At 39.9% G+C, this 23,139-nt stretch overlaps 1 protein-coding gene across 1 annotated transcript in view; it reads right to left on the bottom strand.

Moving 5' to 3' along the window:
- AOPEP (aminopeptidase O (putative)) overlaps positions 1–23,139 on the bottom strand; it is a 597,182-nt gene that overhangs the window by 5,322 nt on the left and 568,721 nt on the right. Inside the window, exon 15 of the mRNA XM_089662129.1 lies at positions 10,615–10,701. Coding sequence (XP_089518255.1) covers positions 10,615–10,701 — 87 coding nt within the window. The remainder of the gene's footprint in view (positions 1–10,614; positions 10,702–23,139) is intronic.

The raw sequence follows: 23,139 nt of genomic DNA, 5'->3' as shown, positions 1-23,139 counted from the left end.
GAATTCACTTTTACTGGCTGGTAGACTACTGATCCATCAAGATAAAGCTGGCATTAAGGGTCCATGCTGAGTTAATGAACAATGCATTCTGTATTCTCCAAGTCTGTTTGGCATTTGGTTGTTTACTAACCGCCATATGATGTCTGTAACCCCCTTAAGCAGAACTAAACTTTCCTAACAGGAACAGGTTGGAAAACTTCTGCAGAATGAATGATAAATTGAAAGGTTAATGTGTTTCTCACCCATTAAAAATTGAACTGTTTATACTGTGCATACAGTGGGGCAAAAAAGTATTTAGTCAGCCACCAATTGTGCAAGTTCTCCCACTTAAAAAGATGAGAGAGGCCTGTAATTGGCATCATAGGTAGACCTCAACTATGAGAGACAAAATGAGAAAAAAAAATCCAGACAATCACATTGGCTGATTTGGAAAGAATTTATTTGCAAATTATGGTGGAAAATAAGTATTTGGTCAATATCAAAAGTTCATCTCAATACTTTGTTAGATATCCTTTGTTGGCAATGACAGAGGTCAAACATTTCCTGTAAGTCTTCACAAGGTTGGCACACACCGTTGCTGGTATGTTGGCCCATTCCTCCATGCAGATCTCCTCTAGAGCAGTGATGTTTGGGGCTGTCACTGGGCAACACGGACTTTCAACTCCCTCCAAAGGTTTTCTATGGGGTTGAGATCTGGAGACTGGCTAGGCCACTCCAGGACCTTGAAATGCTTCTTACGAAGCCACTCCTTCATTGCCCGGGCGGTATGTTTAGGATCATTGTCATGTTGGAAGACCGAGCCACGTTTCATCTTCAATGCCCTTGCTGATGGAAGGAGGTTTGCACTCAAAATCTCACGATACATGGCCCCATTCATTTTGTCCTGTACATAGATCAGTCGTCCTGGTCCCTTTGCGGAGAAACAGCCCCAAAGCATGATGTTGCCACCCCATGCTTCACAGTAGGTATGGTGTTCTTTGGATGCAACTCAGCATTCTCTCTCCTCCAAACACGACGAGTTGTGTTTCTACCAAACAGTTCTATTTTGGTTTCATCTGACCATATGACATTCTCCCAATCCTCTTCTGGATCATCCAAATGCTCTCTAGCAAACCTCAGACGGGCCCGGACATGTACTGGCTTAAGCAGGGGGACATGTCTGGCACTGCAGGATATGAATCCCTGGCGGCATAGTGTGTTACTGATGGTAGCCTTTGTTATGTTGGTCCCAGCTCTCTGCAGGTCATTCACTAGGTCCCCCCATGTGGTCCTGGGATTTTTGCTCACCGTTCTTGTGATCATTTTGATTCCACCGGGTAAGATCTTGCGTGGAGCCCCAGATCGAGGGAGATTATCAGTGGTCTTGTATGTCTTCCATTTTCTAAATATTACTCCCACAGTTGATTTGTTCACACCAAGTTGCTTGCCTATTGCAGATTCAGTCTTCCCAGCCTGGTGCAGGTCTACAATTTTGTTTCTGGTGTCCTTTGACAGCTCTTTGGTCTTCACCATAGTTGAGTTTGGAGTGTGACTGTTTGAGGTTGTGGACAGGTGTCTTTTATACTGATAACAAGTTCAAACAGGTGCCATTGATACAGGTAATGAGTGAAGGGCAGAGGAGCCTCTTAAAGAAGAAGGTACAGGTCTGTGAGAGCCAGAAATCTTGCTTGTTTGTAGGTGACCAAATACTTATTTTCCACCATAATTTGCAAATAAATTCTTCCCAAATCAGCCAATGTTATTGTCTGGATTTTTTTTCTCATTTTGTCTCTCATAGTTGAGGTCTACCTATGATTCCAATTACAGGCCTCTCTCATCTTTTTAAGTGGGAGAACTTGCACAATTGGTGGCTGACTAAATACTTTTTTGCCCCACTGTATGTGATAAAATGAAGGAAAAACTGATTCATGTCCATTGAATGATTTATCGTTTGAAATTCGGCCATTGTATGATGGCTATATCGTTTGCTCTCACGATTGAGTGTTCATTATTCAGAAATTAGTTTGAATGATTTTTCGTCTAGTGCGGGTGTCGGCAACCCGCGGCTCTTTTTCACCTTTGCTGCGGCTCTTCTGTGTGCCGGGCGCCCGCTCCCCTCCCTCCTCTCGGGCGGCCGCCCCAAAAGTCAGGACTCTGCAGCTAGCCCAGCAATGGGCAAACTACGGCCCGGCGGACCTTTCAATCCGGCCCGCGGAGCGTGGCAAACATTGGCTGTCAGGATGTAGGCGGGGCAGCGTGACAAACTCCTCTCCTCTCACAGTCCGCCCTGAAGACCGGAACGGGCGAGAGGAACACGCGGAGCAAAGGTAAGTGAATTGACACAATATGGGGAATGAATTACTATAGGGGGGATGAATTACTATAGGGGGGATGAATTACTATGGGGGATGAATTACTATGTGGGGGATGAATTACTATGGGGGATGAATTACTATATGGGGGATGAATTACTATGGGGGATGAATTACTATATGGGGGATGAATTACTATATGGGGGATGAATTACTATGGGGGATGAATTACTATATGGGGGATGAATTACTATGGGGGATGAATTACTATATGGGGGATGAATTACTATATGGGGGATGAATTACTATAGGGGGGATTAATTACTATGGGGGATGAATTACTATGGGGGATGAATTACTATATGGGGGATGAATTACTATATGGGGGATGAATTACTATATGGGGATGAATTACTATATGTGGGATGAATTACTATGGGGGATTAATTACTATGGGGGATGAATTACTATGGGGGATGAATTACTATATGGGGGATGAATTACTATATGGGGGATGAATTACTATGGGGATGAATTACTATGGGGGATGAATTACTATGTGGGGGATGAATTACTATGGGGGATGAATTACTATATGGGGGATGAATTACTATGGGGGATGAATTACTATATGGGGGATGAATTACTATATGGGGGATGAATTACTATGGGGGATGAATTACTATATGGGGGATGAATTACTATATGGGGGATAAATTACTATATGGGGGATGAATTACTATAGGGGGGATTAATTACTATGGGGGATGAATTACTATGGGGGATGAATTACTATATGGGGGATGAATTACTATATGGGGGATGAATTACTATATGGGGATGAATTACTATATGTGGGATGAATTACTATGGGGGATTAATTACTATGGGGGATGAATTACTATGGGGGATGAATTACTATGGGGGATGAATTACTATGGGGGATGAATTACTATATGGGGGATGAATTACTATGGGGGATGAATTGCTATATGGGGGATGAATTACTATATGGGGGATGAATTACTATGGGGGATGAATTACTATATGGGGGATGAATTACTATATGGGGGATGAATTACTATGGGGGATGAATTACTATGGGGGATGAATTACTATAGGGGGGATGAATTACTATATGGGGGATGAATTACTATATGGGGGATGAATTACTATATGGGGGATGTATTTTCAGTTTTAAAAATGTGGCTCTCAAAATAAACTTCAATCGTGGTTTTGGCGAGATTTGGCTCAGTTGAAAAAAAAAGGTTGCCCACCACTGACCTAAGGCTATGATTGTGATTATGACGATACACTGTGGCCCTGATTAACCCTTTGCTTACTGGGCCCTTAAACCCCCTTCATGACCAGAGAGCTTTTTGCAATATATGCAGTGTCGGATTTGTTTTAAATGTTGCAATGGTTTTGCGGCTCCCATTCTTTTTTTCCCTCTCGGAAACGGGTCCAAGTGGCTCTTTATGTCTTTAAGGTAGCAGACCCCTGGTGTAGTGCATGCTTAGCAACAGACTGCTTGATCTTCATCTGCCATGGAGCTGCACATGTACTCTTTTATGACACCAAAAATTTGGTTTGAAAGTTCAGGTGAAAGCACAAGCATATGTGACAACATTCACGGACAGAACCTGGCTGAGAGGTCAAAGCGTCAGTATTTTTGCTCATTTGAGGAATAATATCTGGGAGGGTATAAAGTGTTGTGTTGCATTTGAGATAAATATATGTCTGTTTTATGATTTTTTTCTCAGACTTACATGAAAGGATCTGTTTGTTCGTTTGTCTTAGAAACAGAAATCAGGTTACTTTTGAATGAGTGGACTTCTCAAACAAATGCCTTGGTAACAATTACACAAGCTATCTTCTACTTCAATGAGAACGTAGATACCATTGTTGTATTTTAGGCTTTTCTGTTGGTTCTACATTTAGTTATGTAACTGACATCAACAAGTTAAGTTAATTAATGGTTAGTGCAATAGCTTGACCTTCTGACATATATGCCCTATGGCATGTATGATAAAACAGTGCCACCTAGAGGTTGATTCGGAGAAAGTTTCTCCCATTGAAACAAAGTATTGTGAAAGGAGTCACACCCATGTGGGATGGTAAAACGTTCCAAATAAAAAAGCCAACAACATGAAATGAGGGCTCTAACATGACAAGGAACAAAAGAAGAAGACATTTTTGCCCAATCTCCTGCAACTGCTTTAGAGTAATCCTGGGTCCTCTTTGCCTATGGAGATCGTGAACCTGCTCTAACTTGAGTTAAGCAAATTTTAGCATATTTCCATTGTATACAGACTTGCTTATTTGCTAGGAAGTAGGTAGCATTTTGCATGTTGTATGTATATCTGCCAGTCTTGTACTGGGAGTAGTGGGAGTAGTGTCCTATTCTGTGTCACAACACTGGGAGTAGTGTCCTATTCTGTGTCACAACACTGGGAGTAGTGTCCTGTTTTGTGTCACAACACTGGGAGTAGTGTCCTATTCTGTGTCACAACACTGGGAGTAGTGTCCTGTTTTGTGTCACAACACTGGGAGTAGTGTCCTATTTTGTGTCACAACACTGGGAGTAGTGTCCTATTCTGTGTCACAACACTGGGAGTAGTGTCCTGTTTTGTGTCACAACACTGGGAGTAGTGTCCTATTTTGTGTCACAACACTGGGAGTAGTGTCCTATTTTGTGTCACAACACTGGGAGTAGTGTCCTATTTTGTGTCACAACACTGGGAGTAGTGTCCTATTTTGTGTTATAAGGCAAAATAAGATTTTGTACTCTGCTATGCCCATTTATGGTGCACTCTGAGATTATATTCTCACCTCCCCATGTGGCAAAAAATGTTACTGATCCCTTTCAACAATACTGGACACAAACTTTCATAGTCTGTATAACTATGCCAGCAATATTTTTCTCAGGCCTTTATCCTGATTCCTGACTTGTGTAACTATTGTGTATAATAATAAATAAAACAGATAAATGTAAGAAAATAAAAATCACATTTAGCAGTACACTTCTGTGTAGAACTGGCAAGTACAGCCAGTTCACAACTGTTAGATTTAGGAGAAAGTGGCTGGTCTTTATCTTTTCTCTGACATATTTTTAAGTATCTGATCCTAGGATCTGTATAGCTAGACTGAATAAAGATAAGCAAAACAAGTTGGATTGGATTGGTTGCTACGTTCTTTTCCCAGTGCTCTGAGTAATGTCAGATCCTTATTTAGGCCAGAGAGCAAAGTGAGGTAGATCCAACAACTCCACTGTTCTCAGTGAAGGTACCTACTGGGGATAATATATTAATGTTTAAAAGGTGTGCTCAATAACCAATCATTACCTATTTTAAGCCTGAAATGTAAAACTAACAGAAGGAAGTTAAATGGAAGTTAAATGGTTGCTATGCTTACAAAGATGTTTTTCCTACCGCCGCCTCTATATTCTTGCCTCCCAATATGATGCATCACATTCATAATATTTTATAAATCTTCATGAATAAATGTCTATAGAATTTTAGGGGTAAGAAATGCTTTTGAAATGAAAAGTTGGGTTTACATACTCTATAAGGCAGGGGTCAAACTGGCGGCCCTCCAGCTGCTGCAGATCTACAAGTCCCATCATGCCTCTGCCTTGTAACTGTCTGCCTTGCAATGTCTCATGGGACTTGTAGTTCTGCAACAGCTGAAGGGCTGCAGTTTGACTCTCTTGCTTTATGGGGTTACATATTTTTAACAGTTTATGATGATTTTTGGCATACTTATGCTTGAGGTGATTGTAGCCGAAAGCTTGTCCTCAAAATTGTATGTTAGTGCAAATAAAAAAAGTATCACGGACAGTACTCAATTGTTTCTGGCATGCTTATGAAATCCTTTTCTTAGTATACAGCACAGGACAAGACACAGTAACAATAATGAGATGTCCAAGCGTGAGTCGGGCAACACAGCATAAAACACTAACAGCAGCGTGGAAGCATGGGGTAAGGAAAGGCTCACCAGAGCTCAGAGTAAAGGATGAATCACCTTACACATGAAACTGGCAATAGAGGAGGCATGAACATCCACTTGGTAAAACGGTGTGAACAGAGGACCAGGTGGCAGCCTTACAATTATGGGAAACAGATGTATGATGCTCGTAATGCACTACTGCATCTGGTAGAGTGCACCTTAACAGGGAAAGGAGGAACCTTATTCTTGGGACCATAGGCTTGATGACCTGTATACCCACCTAGCAATAGTGGAGGGAGATGCAAAAACCCCTCTGTAGACCCCTGGGAACCTTTGGAAAGGACAAAGAGGGAGTCCAATTTCCTTGCGATCTTGCAGGGCAGGACAAAGGGAGTAAAGATCAATGTCCTGCTTAAGCTGAAAGAAGGAAATCACCTTGGGGAGAAAGGAGGACCTAGGCCTAAAAGCAATCTTATCCATGTGTAGCACTAGGAAGATCTCCTTACAGGATATTGTCACTAAGAGACTAGCCTTGGAGGTGATAGCAACAAAAAAAAAACATATTAAGAGTGAGTTCAGACTAGGGAATAAGGATTAAAGTTCGACAGGCAGCCTCTGAAAGGCCTACAGAATCAGGTTGAAATCCCACGGTGTCCTTGGGGATCAGGCAGGTGAAGCTATATGTGCAACAACCTGCCCAAAGACCTTAACTAAGGACACAAGCAAAAAGAATCTAGCTGGAAGTGGGACAGGTTATAGAGGGGACTTCCCTGCAGTGTTTTTTCTCCAGTGTCCAATCACCTGAAGATAGCTGCCTGTAACCTATGGTTATGAGTACAGATCCTGTGATAAAAAAAAATCCCCATAAAACACTGTAATCTAAAACTACATTTGTGTTCAAAATAATAGCAGTGTGTTAAAAAAAGTGAATAAAGCTCAAAATCCTTCTAATAGCTTTTATTTCCATACACACAAATGCATTGGGAACACTACACATTCTATTCCAAATCAAAACATGAAGAAAAATATATCAAATTTGTGTTGTTCCTCTAAAAAAAATTGAAGAAAAGTGAATATTAGACTGTTCAAAAAAATAGCAGTGTTTGTATTCTTCTTTACAAACTCAAACATTCACTATATAAACTGAAAATTTTTTGAAGATTTTGCTTTCCTTTGAATCACTTAATGAATATTTAGTTGTATAAGCACTGTTTCTGAGAACTGCTGTACATCTGTGTTGCATGGAGTCAACCACCTTCTGGCACCTGTGAACAGGTATTCCAGCCCAGGATGATTGAACTACATTCCACAGTTCTTCTCTATTTCTAGGTTTTGCCTCAGAAACTGCAATTTTGATGTCACCCCACAAGTTTTCTATTGGACTAAGATCCTGGGATTGGGCTGGCCACTCCATAACATCAATCTTGTTGGTCTGGAACCAAGTTGTTGCACGTTTACTTGTGTGTTTGGGGTCGTTGTCTTGTTGGAACACCCATTTCAAAGGCATTTTCTCTTCAGCATAAGACAGCATGACCTCTTCAAGTATTCAAACTGATCCATGATCCCTGGTATGCGATAAATAGGCCCAACACCGTAGTATGAGAAACATCCCCATATCATGATGCCTGCGCAACCATGCTTCACTGTCTTCACAGTGTACTGTGGCTTGAATTCAGTGTTTGGGGGTCGTCTGACAAACTGTCTTCGGCCACTAGACCCAAAAAGAACAATCTTACTTTCATCAGTCCACAAAATGTTGTGCCATTTCTCTTTAGGCCAGTCAATGTGCTCTTTGGCAAATTGTAATCTCTTCAGCACATGTCTTTTTTTCAACAGTGGGACTTTGCGGGGGCTTCTTGCAGATAGCTTGGCTTCACATAGGCATCTTCTAATTGTAACAGTATTCACAGGTAACTTTAGACCTTCTTTGATCTTCCTGGAGCTGATTGTTGGCTGAGTCCTTGCCATTTTGGCTATTCTTCTATCCATTCGAATGGTAGTTTTTTGCTTTCTTCCACATCTTTCAGGTTTTGGTTTGGAATTTGAGAGAGAAATGCACTGTAACCAGCATGTACAACATTTGCTGCCTGCCTTCCTTCCTTAAATAAGGGCAATAATTGCCACCTGTTTTTCAAAGAATGAATGACCTCACTAGTAGAACTCCACACTGCTATTATTTTGAACATGCCCCTTTTAATTAGTGATTCAATTACACAGAATCAGCAGCATACATGTCATGACTGTTGGGTCTGTTGGATTTCTATTACTCTACTACACCTGCTAGTAAATTATTTGCCATGTAGAAATATCATTTCTACCAAAAGCAGTGATTGATGCGGTTAGTGATGTCTGACTACTGTTGTTTTGAACACAATTGTATTTTATGTGATAGACCAACACAAAGTGGCACATAATTGTGAACTGGAAGGAAAATGATAAATGGTTTTCAACATTTATTACAAATAAATATCTGAAAAGTGTGGCGTGCATTTGTATTCAACCCCCGGAGTCAATACTTTGTAGAACCACCTTTCGCTGCAATTACAGCTGCAAGTCTTTTTGGGTATGTCTCTACCAGCTTTGCACATCTAGAGAGTGAAATGTTAAACTCATTCTTCTTTGCAAGATAGCTCAAGCTCTGTCAGATTGGATGGAGAGCGTCTGTGAACAATTCAAGTCTTGTGATGTCTGACTGCTATTATTTTGAACACAACTATACATTTGGAGCAATGTCCTAATAACTTTAACCAAAAAAGCATATGAGCTACTACCAGAGTTTTCCTTTTCCAACTTGAAAGATGGCCACCCTGCACACCTTCCCAACCCATTGTGAAAGAGTGCAGGTTAGCACACAAAAAGGTTGTTGGCTGACTCCCTCCTCACAGGATTTGACTGACAGCAGCAGCAGCCTATGCCTCATGCTGCTTTCAGAGTCTCCTGTAAGACTAGGTAGAGGGGAGCACTGGATCTAGAGAAGCCTCGAGGAAAATTCTACAACAAAGGAGATCTGAAAACAGCAAGTGCCCTGGACCAGCTTTGAATATTTCAAGTTGGTTAATAATGCTATACTGTGTAACACCAAGAGCTTGTTCTAAATTATAGGAGTAAAAGTTGATATCTCGTTTTTGCTCCCCTGACTACAAATGACTGTTGTCTGCCTGCCTCTGCTAGCATTTGTGAGTGTCATACTTTACTTCTGAAATATTGAAATTGAAAGTATTTACTTGTTTTAAACGAACATTAAATAAACTGTAAAGCCTCTTTTTTCATTAACATAAAAAAGATGTTATATTTTGGTCTTTTACCTCATCTTCAGGAGACCCCTTCTGGTGTTCTCCACCCCCTTATGAGTTCTACCATAGCAAGCTGAGTGCTATGGAGGCATCCGTGTGGAAGCGCTCTCAAGCCAGGCTGTGTGTATTCATAGACCTACAAAGTGTGGCTCAGCCACACCACCCCACTCCCTCCTCACAGGATTTGACTGACAGCAGCAGCAGCCTATGCCTCATGCTGCTTTCAGAGTCTCCTGTGAGACTAGGTAGAGGGGAGCACTGGATCAAGAGAAAGACAGGTAAGTATTTAGGGACAGGCAAGGGGGGAAACTAGTATTGGACTGTTTTGTTTACTATATTCATGAAAGCTCGAAAAAGCATTCTTGAAGTCGTTAATGCAGCACTGGTAAAGGTGGGACACATGGGGCCCTGGAGAGGCAAGAAGTTTTCATCTTGATATTTTTGTTCCCTGACAGGGTTGCTCTAAAGTTAATTTCAGCTCCAGTATGGGGATTTTAAACACAGACACTACTAGGAGTGCTGTATATCATTTTAAACAAGCTGCTTTAATCAAGCTACTAGCAGGCTTTCAACAAGTTCCGCTAAAACTTATCAAAGCCTACTGAAGCTCAAAAGGCCTGGGCTGGAAATCACTGAAATCTTGACTGTACAGTTAAACAAACTGTATCATGTATAACCAATTAAAAGTGGACCTGTACTCAAGTGTTAATTAATAATGATCGTAGGAAAAACCACTCCAAGACTTCTTTTGGTGCTTCTGAAATAAACTAAAGCCTATATCTTTGGTTGCGTGATTTCTGCCAAAGGGGAGAATTTGCCGATCTGAGTGCTACTCCGTGGTTGAAACAAATATCACATGACCAACTGCCTGGGTCTTTGGCTATGTAGAAACTGTAAGAAACCGTAAGAAACCTATGAAATATAAGAATTTCAGCCCTTACAATAAATTTCACTTGTGTAGCCTAGCAATACTGTTAGAACAGCTTACGTTAACATTTGTGTATAGATCTACTTTTCATGAAAATGAATGTTTGAAATAGCCTAAGATGTGGACAAATAAATGGATCTTTACATTTACATACCTGGTCCTGCAGTAGGAATATTTCCACATCCTTATAGGCTGCTGTATACTTATGTTTTATAACCAGCTCGCACCATCTGTGCCGAACCTGAAAAAAAGAAATATTGTTAAATTTACAAACATTTACATCAAGACAACTATGTTCTGTACAATAAAGTAAACCTGTTTTCAAAAAAATCTAAGTGGACATATAAGTGACCAGCATGGTGGATGGGAACAGAGCAGATAAATCAAAGCCATGAAAGGGGTCTGCTATACACAGGAGAGGTTGTTTTTCTTCCACCTTTTACAACTGTCACTGGAACAGTTTTCCCTCTCTATATCTGTTCCAGTGACAGCTCTAAAATTATAGATTGCCCTACATTTTTTCTTATTAACAGTGGTAAACAGAACAAAAAGTATGAGCACATCCTCCATACAGCGAAAACGATAACAATGAAACCCTTTTACAATAAACTGCTATGAGGGATTCATGGAAGCTACCACTGCTATCCTCTGCTTTTTAAAATGATATATGCTGGTTGCCATACAAACCCTCTGGTTTCAAAATATTAATAAGGGACCCGTGACTGGTTAGGATTTAGTTTAGTCTTTAAACAGACTAATAATCTGCACACAATTGTTATAGGTGAATGACTTTAAAGATATTAAATCCAGATGGCCAGTATAGTGGTCAAGCAACTAGCATTTTCAGAAGGGGTCAGCAATGGCAGCAACTATACTTCTACAAAATAAGGTTTACATTAACAGAATTACATAGAAATTACTACAAAATATCTCCAGCTTCTTTGTAATATGTACTTTGCCTTTAGCTATCCAATGCATATAATCATACATGCATATACTCTTAGGAGCCCTTGGTCTAAATATATATTTGGTTGGTTTTCTATTTGAAGAACAGCTAGAAAAAACTCTGAAAGGAGAGAACTAAAAGGGAAACTTGTAACTTGGCCATACTGTAGGGACCCTAAGGAGAACTTACTGACCCTTTCCTTCTATTCCTTGACTGCTTTAATCCACTGCCGAGCCAAAAGAAATGCCCGGTACTTCCAGGTATAGGAGAACACATAATAAGCCTGAGTGCTTTCTTTTGGCAAGGGGCATAGAAATTAAGAAAAATAAAGATATCTATACAATAGAGAAACAGCACAGCAGCCTTCTAATCGCATATCAGCAGCTGTGTTCTAACACAGCTGTTGGTATGAACAGGCCCTTACAAATTGTTTTCTTTAGGAAACAGTCACACCATGAGTAGAAAAGCCTTTAGCCAGCCAATATTTATTTTTATTATTATTATACAGGATTTATATAGCACCAACAGTTTGCTCAGCGCTTTACAAAATGAAGGTAGATATAACAGTTACAATACAATTTGGTACAAGAGGAAACAGAGGGCCCTGCTCATCAGAGCTTACAATCTAGGAGGAGGGGTTGAGTGATACAATAGGTAATAGCTGTGGGGGGATGAGCTGATGGAGGAAATAAAAGGCAGTTTACTAGGTAGAAGCAGGATAGACTTCTTTAAAGAGAACGGTTTTTAGGGATCATCTAAAGGTGGATAGATTAAGAGATATTCGGACAGATTGGGGTAGGGCATTTCATAGGATGGGAGAAGCTCGGGAGAAGTCCTGAAGGCGAGCATGGGAGGAAGTGACAAGGGAACTAGAGAGCAGAAGGTCTTGGGAGGATCGGATGATATGCTGCAGAAAGGGACCTTTGTTATCTGTGTGGAAGCAGTGGTCTCTTTACAGAAGACTGACACGTCCCCTGCTGAATCAGAGCTAATGTTTGTTAATCAATTGGTCTGACTCAGCAGGGGGTGTTTTGAAGTTCTGCAGAGAAACCACTGCTTTCACACAGAGAACAAGGGTCCTTCTCTACAGCATGCTGGTAAAATACAGACTTTTATATTTAGTTTGTAGCTGTTTTCTAAAGGAAGTCTTTAAATACTTTCTGTGTTGATACACTCATTTGGCTGATGTAAATTAAAAATTATGCTTTAAAAAATCTGTGAAACTTTGGTATCTCTCAAGATGAGTTTATAAATGGCAGCCATGGGCTTCTTTAAAGTGGTTGTAAAGGCTTGTGAACGGACACACACAGCAGTGGGAACGAGCCTGCTTGGGTGCCCCCATAGCACGCAGCTTGGTCTGGGGCACTAGGTAGGAGGGAGGGACCAGGAGTGTTGACGGGTGACCCAAGAAGAGGAGGATCGGAGCTGCTGTGTGCAGAACTACTGCACATAGTATATAAGTATGTTTGTTATTTTTAAACAAAAACAACAATCTGCCTTTAATATCACATGGAGTTAGGCTCTAAAATAAAACTATTATTATTATACAGAATAACTAATATATTGGAATAACTGATTTTTAAAGCAGGTGATTGCTATTAAAGGAAATCTACATGCTTCCTGCATCAGATAGCCATTATCCAAATTAGGGAAAACTATTTCAGTCTAGACATGAGCAGGGAAACAAGGACAAATCTCTGATAGGACTGCTGAATGAAAAGCAAAAGACCTATTGCACATAGAACCTGAAGGAAAGCTAGCTATCACACTGGTAGTGGTGCAGCAGTCCATTGTGCAGTGTTGTTTGTTCAGATAGATCTACATGGACAGGTCACTAGAAAAAAAATCTTTTCTGCCATAGCATTACAAAAGTTAAGTGTAATTATTAAAGGAATAGAACAAGTTCACTTTACAAAGTGTATTTTTACATAGCTTAAAGATGAGGTGAAGCTAAGCAAAGTGTTACTTTGCAAAGAAAATGCAATCATGCACAAGAAAAATAAAATAAAAACAAATAAATAAACTGGTATTTTGCTCACAAATTATTTGCTGACTGAAGCCAGGTTAAAAAAATATCATCATTCACTAAGCTAAATACATTTTCACTTTACAAAGCAAATATACATTGCTGTTTTAATAATGCATCTGAAAATGTCTTAAAGCAGTATTAAACCCAAAAACAAATATGTAATATAATGCAGCTTACCAATTTTGAGATGTGGTAGCTGCATTAGTTTTCTTTTTCTTCTTTTTTTTTGTTTTAGATATTTTCCCTTTATTTTTCAACTAAGCCTAATACAAGAAAACAAATGCAGCCACCACACTTAAAGTGTTTATAAAGGCAAAAGGTTTTTTTGTGTTATCTCAATGCATTCTCTGCATTAAGATAAAAAAAAAGCCTTTCAAAAGCTGCCATTAAACAACTACCTTATCCCAATCTTGATCCAGCACTGTGCCCATTTGCAGCAGCTCTTTCCTCCTCTGTCTCTTCACAGGACACAGAAGCAGCAGCATTTAGCCTACATGAGTACCCCCATAGCAAGTGGCTTGCTAAGGGGGCGCTCAGAGAAGAGGAGGATCCAAGATCGTCAACGGGGGACCCAGGAAGAATAGGTTTGGGTCCACGCTGTGCAAAACCATTGCACAGAGCAGGTAAGTATAACATGTTTATTATTTTCAGGGAAAAAAATAAACTTTACAACCACATTAAGTAGTGGCAAGCTATGATCTATTACATTTTTATTTTGGAGTTAAAACAGCAATGCAATCCATAGATATGCAGGAGGCCCTTGGGATTTAACCGCTGTGGGCTGAATGTTTTGGTTACAATGTAAGGTAAATTTAAGGAATAAAAAAGGAAGCACTGAACAAAATAACTATTCAAAATATTAAATGTGGGGGTGAATCTGATATGCAAGTGGGTTATGTAACAACTGTCCACACATGAAATACTGGGGTTTATTACTAAAGCTGGTTCCCTCAGAATCTCGTGTACTCGTGCACAGAAACCAATCAGCTTTCCAGTTTTATTGCTAAAGCCTAATTGAACAAGCTGAGCTTAGAAGCTGATTGGCTACCATGCACAGCTGCACCAGATTCTGAGTGAACCAGCTTTAGTAAATAAACCCCACTGTGTGGATAGCTGGAAGAATGGTGTCTAAGCAGCATGGAGGCAGTCCTGGAGAATAATGACTCACAGTCAAAGACAATGTATGAAACAATAATACACAATTTCTGTTTGTCTAGATTTATATCTGTATTCTATATACAGGTGTGCTCAAAAGTTGAAATTTTGGCATCTATTTGAAACTGTGACTGATCCTGCCAAAACCCTGTCTTTTATTTAAATTAAAACTATAGGCAAAGCTTTTTTTTTCATTTTGGATAAAGTAAGGGAGGGGTATAACCCCTGTAAGTTTCTTTTTTATGTGTCCCATTGGGGTTATTTACCTTCAATTCCTGAGTCCAGAGCCAAAACAGGATGTGAGAACATCTCTGCAAATTAGGGGAATTCTTTGGGGACCCCCAGGTCTCCAGAACTAGTGTCCCCAATAGAAAATTCCCCTCTATTACTTTTCTGGGGATAAACAATAAACAGGACAAATAGAGAGGGTGAATCTCCCTAATAGATGCAAGACAGCAACAGAAACCTAAACCCTCTCTAATCTGTCCAAAACAATAAAAAAAGTTTGGCCTTAAGTTATACTTTACGGATAGTGATCATATGAAACCATTTGTTATCACATAGTTGTCTGGCTCCTTTTTATATCATAATAATAACAGAAATCACCCTAATAGCCTGATCAAATATTTACATACCCCGGAATGTTTGGCCTTGGTACAGACACATAAGGTGACACACACGTAATTAAAGGTTAATGTCCCACATCTGTGGCTTTTTAAACTGCAATTAGTGTCTGTGTATATATAGTCACTGAGTTTGTTAGCTCTTACGTGGATGTACTGAGCAGACTAGATTCTGAGCCATGGGAAGCAGAAAAGAAATGTCAAAAGACCTGCATAACAAGGTAATAGAACTATCAAGATGGTATAGAATATAAAAAATTATCCATAGCCTTGAAATTGCCAGTCAGTATTGTTCAATCACTTATTAAGGTAGAAATACAGCCTACTACTCTGGAAACAGATGGCGTGGTTGTTTAACCACTAGCCTACAGGGCACTTATACCCCCTTCCTGCCCAGGCCAATTTCCAGCTTTCAGCACTGTCACACTTTCAATAACAATTGTGCAGTCATGCAACACTGTACCCATATGAAATTTTTATCATTTTTTTGTGACAGATAGAGCTTTATTTTGGTGGTATTTAATCACCTCTGGGTTTTCATTTTTTCTTAAACAAACCAAAAACCACTGAAAATTTTGAAGAAAAAAAAAGTTTTTTCTTAGTTTTTGTTATAAAATTTTGTAAATAAGTGATTTTTCTCCTTCACTGATGTGCGCTAATGAGGCTGTAGTGATGGGCACTGATAGGCTGCACTGATGGACACTGATAGGTGGCACTGATGAGGAGGCACTGGTAGGTGGCACTGATGGGCATTGACAGGCATCACTGATGGGCACTGAAAGCCAGCACTCATATATGGCACTGATAGGCGGCACTGACTGGCACTGTTAGGTGGCACTAACTGGCACAGTTAGGCGGCACTGATAGGCAGTACTGATAGGCACTGATACTGATGCACACAGATAGGCGGCACTGAGTGGCACTGATTGGTAGCACCGATAGGTGGCACTGACTGGCATTGATGGGTGACACTGAAAGGCAGCTCAGATGGGCACTGATATGTGGCATTGATGTGCACTGGTAGGCACTGATGGGCACTGGCAGGTGGCATTGATGAGCACTGTCAGCTGGCACTGATGGACACTGACAGGCGGCACTGCTGGGGCTACACAGATCATCAGGGTACACTGATCATCAGTGCTCTGATGATCTGTGTACATGTCCCCTTCAAGGAATGCCGATTACCGGCTCTCCTCTCCTCACGAGCTTTATGCACCTCACTGGGGGTTTTTTTGTGGCATATTCTATAGTCAGGTTATTTGTGAATGGTGTCCTGTGAGTGTATAGACTGTTGTCAACACAATCATAACAGGTTTGCTTAATCAGTACCAAAGTGTGTTTAGAATTATAGTGTCCTTTTCCTTTTCTACATAGGTAAAATATAAAGACAAACAGTAGTTTCCAGTTAGGAAGATGTACTGAAAAGAATGAAAATGCACAAGAACAGGCAAAATTCTTGTAGATATTATACTTGTTAGTAAATTATTTTCTAGCACAATTCCGAATGTTTGGTTTTCACCTGTAGTTCAAAAATGGCTTCTATTCATTTGCAACCTTTCTAAAGAGAAACACCAAACAAAGTAGAGTATATTACACACCTAGATGCCAAGCTGTAAATCCTTAAACTTGAAACATTAAACAATTCTGCCATGACATGGCATTTTCTAAATTCTAGACATGATTATGGATGTAGGAAAAGGCTGATTCAGTGTGTTAGCCAATGTGCTATGTTTAAAGTGAATAGTGCAAGCCATTAATCTTGCATAAAGCACTGCAGAGACAGTTGTGAAGGATAAACAAGATTAAGTAAGCATCTCATACAAACAGAATGTCAACATCCAAGCTATTTCTTTAACATATACCGGCTGCTTAGCCCTGTTCTTTCATTTATCATGACTGAATCTAAGGCCATCTTTTCATGTACCTGTATTTGATTAGAGATGCATAGTAGAGTTATGAAGACAGCTATCAGCAGCTCCATATTAACAGAAGTAAGCTATGTGACTCATGAAGCTCAGCTGACATCCTAATTAAAATGATTGATGAGTGATGAAAGGACAGAAATGGTTTGGTGCATTATTTTCTATTTTCTCTATTTTTTAATGATTTCTAAGCTTTAGAAAATCAAGTCAATAGGGTTAAAAGCAGTTAATTACTTCTAATAGAGTCCTTGCCACATCCCCATTAAATAGGCAACTAAATGCTAACCCAACTTAGCTTTGCTCCTATACTGTTGGTCGAGGCCACAATAACAAAGAACGGCAAAGCCATCAGGAAAATCTCCTACTGTTTGCAGGCCTGAAGAGTTAAATATTTTAGCTTTCTTGCACATGTAAGAATACGGAGTACCTTTAGCGGCAGTTTCTGAATTAACATTCAAACACTCAAAGTACAGTATGATTCCCCCACAAGAGTAAATGTGGCAAATACACCTTTGTAAATAAAATGTCTGGTTCCCTTGCAAAATGCCTTCTCCCCCAGAAACAACTGATAATTAGAGGATTTTAGCGGTTTGTGAAAGCATGCACTGCCGCTGCTATAAAGATGCTCACCCTTCCACTCTGCCAGCTGACCTGAAGAGGAGCCAGGCCACTGCTCCCTCCCACCTTCCCTTATTGCTGTTTAATAGGTATGTCACCATGTTGTTTAGTGGGGGGTTAGTCATCCAGGCTAGTCTGGATGGACATGATTTTGATTTTCTGGATTTGATTATTTGGAGGCATAAGTGCCTTTAAGGTTATGCCTATATTTAATCTGGTTAATTTTGGATTGTTAAAATTTTGGGTTATCCCTTAAATAAACACCGTGCCCAGAGAAACTGACCATTAAACTTAAAACTTGTGTCTCTTGCATCTTTGTGCTATCCCATGCACTATGCAGTTTAGTATTTTTAAAAAGATTGTGTACCTTTAAATTTGGAGGCCTAATTTGGAGACCTGAAGGCCCACTGCAGTTTACCTGGATAAAAAATATAGTAGCGAGTGAGATCCCTGCTGTCCCTGCCCGTTATCCTGCACTGTGCACAAGCAAGACTTGGTGGCACAACACGTAAAAATATTAAGCTGATTTACTAAAGAGACAACATATACAAAAAACGATGGACAAATGAGGGCAAATGATGTCACAGAAAGTAACTTTTAAGGCCCCTTGCACGCTGGGTGTGTGCCCAGCTCTTCTATATGTCTTTGTTCTGGCAGCATCAAAAATGAACCATTTCGGCAAATGCATTTAGGCGATCATTCACTTCACCAGTGGGCAGTTTTTAAAAACATGTTCTGCTCCTGAACGCACTGGCTCTGGAGTTTTCTGCTTCTAAAAACCTGTGTGCATGGATACATAGGCTAACCTGGAGGGGCATTCTTAGGCAGAAAAAAAAATCACATGTCCTTAAAAGTGGCGTTTCTGATGCCCAGCGTGCATCAGGCCTAAATGTCCAGGAAAACAGCTAAAAACACAGTGCTTTTGACAACAGTTTGGGACACTGCAAAGAGTGTTCAGAATTCATTGCAGGAGTATTTGACCAGCATTGGCCTGCTTATGTCCTGCTTCCAACTGCTTTTCATTTTTCATAACCTTGTATTGGTAGAGAAGCAAATATAAGTCTCTCGATACTGGCCCTATAATAGTTTTTGGTAAATAGTTTTTGCCCTATAAAAACTTTTTGGAATATTTACACTTTTTTAAAACTGATTTTTCATTACTTATATAAAGTGGGATGTATAGTATAAAATATTACATTTTAGTGATAAAGGTTTTTTTTACAGATATGATGACATTACAATTCATATTTACATGACTAAAACAATAAAAATATTTTTAGGTGATTCAGTACTTTGTCCCAAACATAAAGAAAATATGTGCAAATTGCTATTCTGTCCATTGAAGAAAGTCCTAGTTTTCATCTTCCATTGGATTTATAAGTTACTTATCAGCCCAAGACCCAGTTAATATACTTGTATAACATCAGCACAATATCACAGAAATTCAATGCAGGCCTCTTCAGTATTTGCTGGTTACGTAGAGTTATGTGCTTGAAGGACTAAGTGAATAATGGCCGCTACAGGCAAAATGTCTGTATGGAACTGATCCTAGTCATTCAGTAGTCTGTCTTTATTTTCACATTCATGAACTTTATGACAAGTAAGATAGTCCTACTCTGCTTTAGCAGGGAAAAACTTTCCGTCTGTAGATGTCAACATCTATGTACTGCAATACACAATAATATAAAAGCATCTAGCATGTATAAAATCCATTCCATGTACTCCCCTTCCCCTCAAGCATTTACATTTTAAATTCAGAGCACTCAAGAGCCATATTGAAAATTCAGAAGTAAAAAAAAGTTGAATAAAACAAGATCGCAAGAAATCTCCCTATGTTTTTTATTAGAGGAGTTTTCATTACAGGAGCGCCTTTGCGTATAAAATGGTGAATGCCATAATCTCTGAAAAAGCACAGGAAATGAAAGCACTATTACAACATACATTCGATTTTCTTATCCTTCCAAAATGCAGAAGAGCCATAAAGCAGTCATGTAGTAAGATGAGTGGTATTATTATATGAGTAAAGACCTATCCTTTTCAGAGATGGGAAGGAAAAGATTTGTTTAGAAATCGTTTTTCCATCTGGAGTATGTAAGCAGTAGTCCTGCTACCACATATACTTCCAGCATTAGAATGACTGCTGAGTAATACTCCATATCAGTCTGCCCTGTGCAGTGATACAGACAGAAAAATGCTGATCGACAGTCTGATATTCCTGGTATGGTGGAGACGAAAAGGGAGAGGGGGTAGCTGCCAAAGTTTATCAGTAGCTTGTACCAGTCTTATGACATTCTATTAATAACATAACAACAATGCATTCTTATGAGGAATTTTGTCTGCTAGCAACATACAACCCAGACTAGCAAAGGAAAAAATACCTATCCTAGTCTATGCTGCAAAATGGGCCAGTAAGTGAAACAGCGTTGACCAACAAAATTCTAAACCTACAAGTCTGGCGCTAAATATATTTGCTTTTAGCTGTCATGCACACAGAGATTAAAAAATGCCCCTTATCCACTTGCCCTCCAGAGAATTTACCCCCCTTCCTAACCAGGCCATTTTTTTGCATTATGGCGCTGCGTTACTTTAACAATTTTCATTCAATGCTACACCCAAATGAAATTTAAGTCCTTTTTCGTCCCGCGAATATAGCTTTCTTTCGGTGGTATTTGATCATCTGTGCAGCTTTTATTTTTTGTGCTATAGAAAAAAAAAAAGACTGCCAATTTGGAGAAAACAATATCTTACATTAAACATGTCCAGTAAAAAATTTTTTACAAATCAAATTTCGTCATAAATTTAGGCCAAAATGTATTCTGCTACATGTCTTTGCTAAAAAAAATCCCAATACGTGTAAATTAATTGGTTTACGTGAACGTTATAGTGTTTACAAATGGCCGTATATAAACTAGGATTTTTTTTTTACTAGTATTGTCGGTGAACAGTGACTTATAGCATGACTGTGGGACTGCGGCGGGCGATCTAACACCGGGGGGAACTGACTTGGTGTCACTGCCATTCCCAGTGACAACAATACAGTGATTAGTGCTAATAAAAAGCACTGACACTGTACTAATGGCACTGGGCAGGAAGGGGTTAACATATGGGTGGATCAAAGGGTTAACTGTGTGCTGTTTTACTGTAAGTTGTGAGTGTGCTTTCTATTGTAAGCACACTGCTTTGTATGGCTCTGCTATGCAAAGCCATACAAAGCAGTGTGCAGGAGCTGACAGGGGAGAGAACTGTATTGTTTACATACAGTTCTCTCCCCCCATCGGTAATGCTCGGTGATCACCAGGTGCCGGCGAGTAATCACTGGCCGGCGGGACCTAGTGACTGACAGCCGAGGCTGCGAATAGCAGCATTGCGGGATGCGTGCCCCCTACCTGGAAATGCTAAATCCCATATATATATAGATCTGCTATAGGGCAGCGGAAAAGCGGTTGTACAGTCATTCAGCAGTTGTTTTTTTCATGAATGTAAAAGACCTCGGATAGCTATGTGGCCATGCACACATACTGTAGGAGTTTACAGAGATATTTGAAGTGTTTACTGGCAGAAAAAAAATGCACCAAAGGCACGTTCTGAGGGAAGCTTTTGAGCAGAAAAAGAACACACATGAACACACGAGTATGCGCGCAAATGTATCCCAATGGCTAGAATAAATTCATATTATGGACAGTAGAATGCATATATATTGAAACATTAGATGCATTTTTCTGCCAAATGCTTGCAGAAAAAAATGCTGCTTATTTCTCCAAGCCTGTGTGCATGAGGCCTTAAAGCAGAACTCTGGGCAAAAACATATCTACATGTCCTTGTTGCTGATTCCCTTCCTTCACTGAATCTATCATCTATCTTCTGGTTCACTCAGTAGTTGCTCTGAAATAGCCTATTCATTTTCAAATCAAATTCTCTTTGGTTTCTTGTTTGTAAGACTGGTAATTTCTATGCCTCCTATTTCCCCAGCCTTGGCACATCCCTTCTGTAGTTCTTTCTCCAGGAAGCAGGGATGTAATTCAGCCCCACATGCAGTGGTGGGCAGACAGAGACTCTCAGCCACATTCAACATGCACCCACCCACTACAATTCCCTGTGGTTGATGGGAACAGTAGAAGAGGGGATATGATGTAATCCCTGCTTTTACAACCCCTCCTTGGCAGAGCAGATGCTGTTACCTTTTGAATTACAGAGATGAGGTCATGAAAATTCAATTAGACTTTCTCCTAAATGGTAAGGATTTTTTTTAATAACGGTTTAGTGTTTTGTGTAGGGGGGTGTACAAAGGGGTGGGTTTTTTTGCCTAACCCGAAGTTCCTCTTTAAAATAATGTATCTACTTCTGCTTCAACAGAAAACTTAAAACTTAAAAAAGCTAAATAAATTCTTCAAGTCCAATCATTAAAATTAAGAAGTAAACAATGATCTCACATTGTTACCAAACGCTGATCTCCTGGCCTAAGAAAAATACCAACTATTTGTTCCATAAGTGCAAAACAAAAATCTTTGGATCCTGTGCAAAATTCAGTAAGGTCCTGTGTTTCTGTGGAATCAGTCGTGCTGCACTAAAATCTCAAACAGTGTTATTAGAACTGCCCAGTTCTACTCTGTGAACTACAGAACACCTCTCACTATGTTATGTAACTGAGGAGAGGAAAAGGGGTCTTGTAATTATTATTATTATACAGGATTTATATAGAACCAACAGTTTGCTCAGTGCTATACATTATAAAGGGAGACAGTACATGAGACAGTACAGTAACAATACAATTCAATACACGAGGGGTTCGAGGGCCCTGCTCCTTGGAGCCAATCACCAAGGCTGAGCATGCCGCATGATGGACTTCCCAAGCCCTATGCAAATATCAACATTGAGGAAAGTAGTATGTACATAAGATTTTTCGGTAGCTACTGTCGTGGATCAGGCTGTCAAGTGATGCTGTGCAATTAAGAGCAGACACCCAAAAGTATTTGCCATGAAGCTTCAGCATTAATTTGCTTAAGGCAGCCATACATGGATCAAAAATTGACCGGCTCATCAGGGAGTGGCTGAATTTCGATCCATGTATGGGCAGGCTGGTTGTACATAAGTCAATCTCTTGATCAACTTCTGGCCAAAATGCCTTTCCTGAACAATTAGTACTGCTGGCTATAGCCAGCAACAGTGATCAATGTTTCTGATGGCAGGGAAGTCTCCCAGCCACCAAATACAATAGCACAGCGAGTGATTCTTCCATCCACATTTATTTATTTATTTCAGGTACTTATATAGTGCTGTCAATTTATGCAGCGCTTTACATATATATTGTACATTCACATCAGTCCCTAACCCTCAAGGGGCGTACAATCTAAGGTCCCTAACTTACATTCATACACATATTAGGGCC

This window comes from Staurois parvus, unplaced genomic scaffold (genome assembly GCF_062004578.1).
Source record: "Staurois parvus isolate SC_StPar_1 unplaced genomic scaffold, SC_StPar_1.0 ptg001432l, whole genome shotgun sequence".
NCBI classification, from domain to species: Eukaryota; Metazoa; Chordata; class Amphibia; order Anura; family Ranidae; genus Staurois; species Staurois parvus.
The sequence above is the reverse complement of the archived record's forward strand: the minus strand, read 5'-3'. Positions and strand labels throughout refer to the sequence as shown.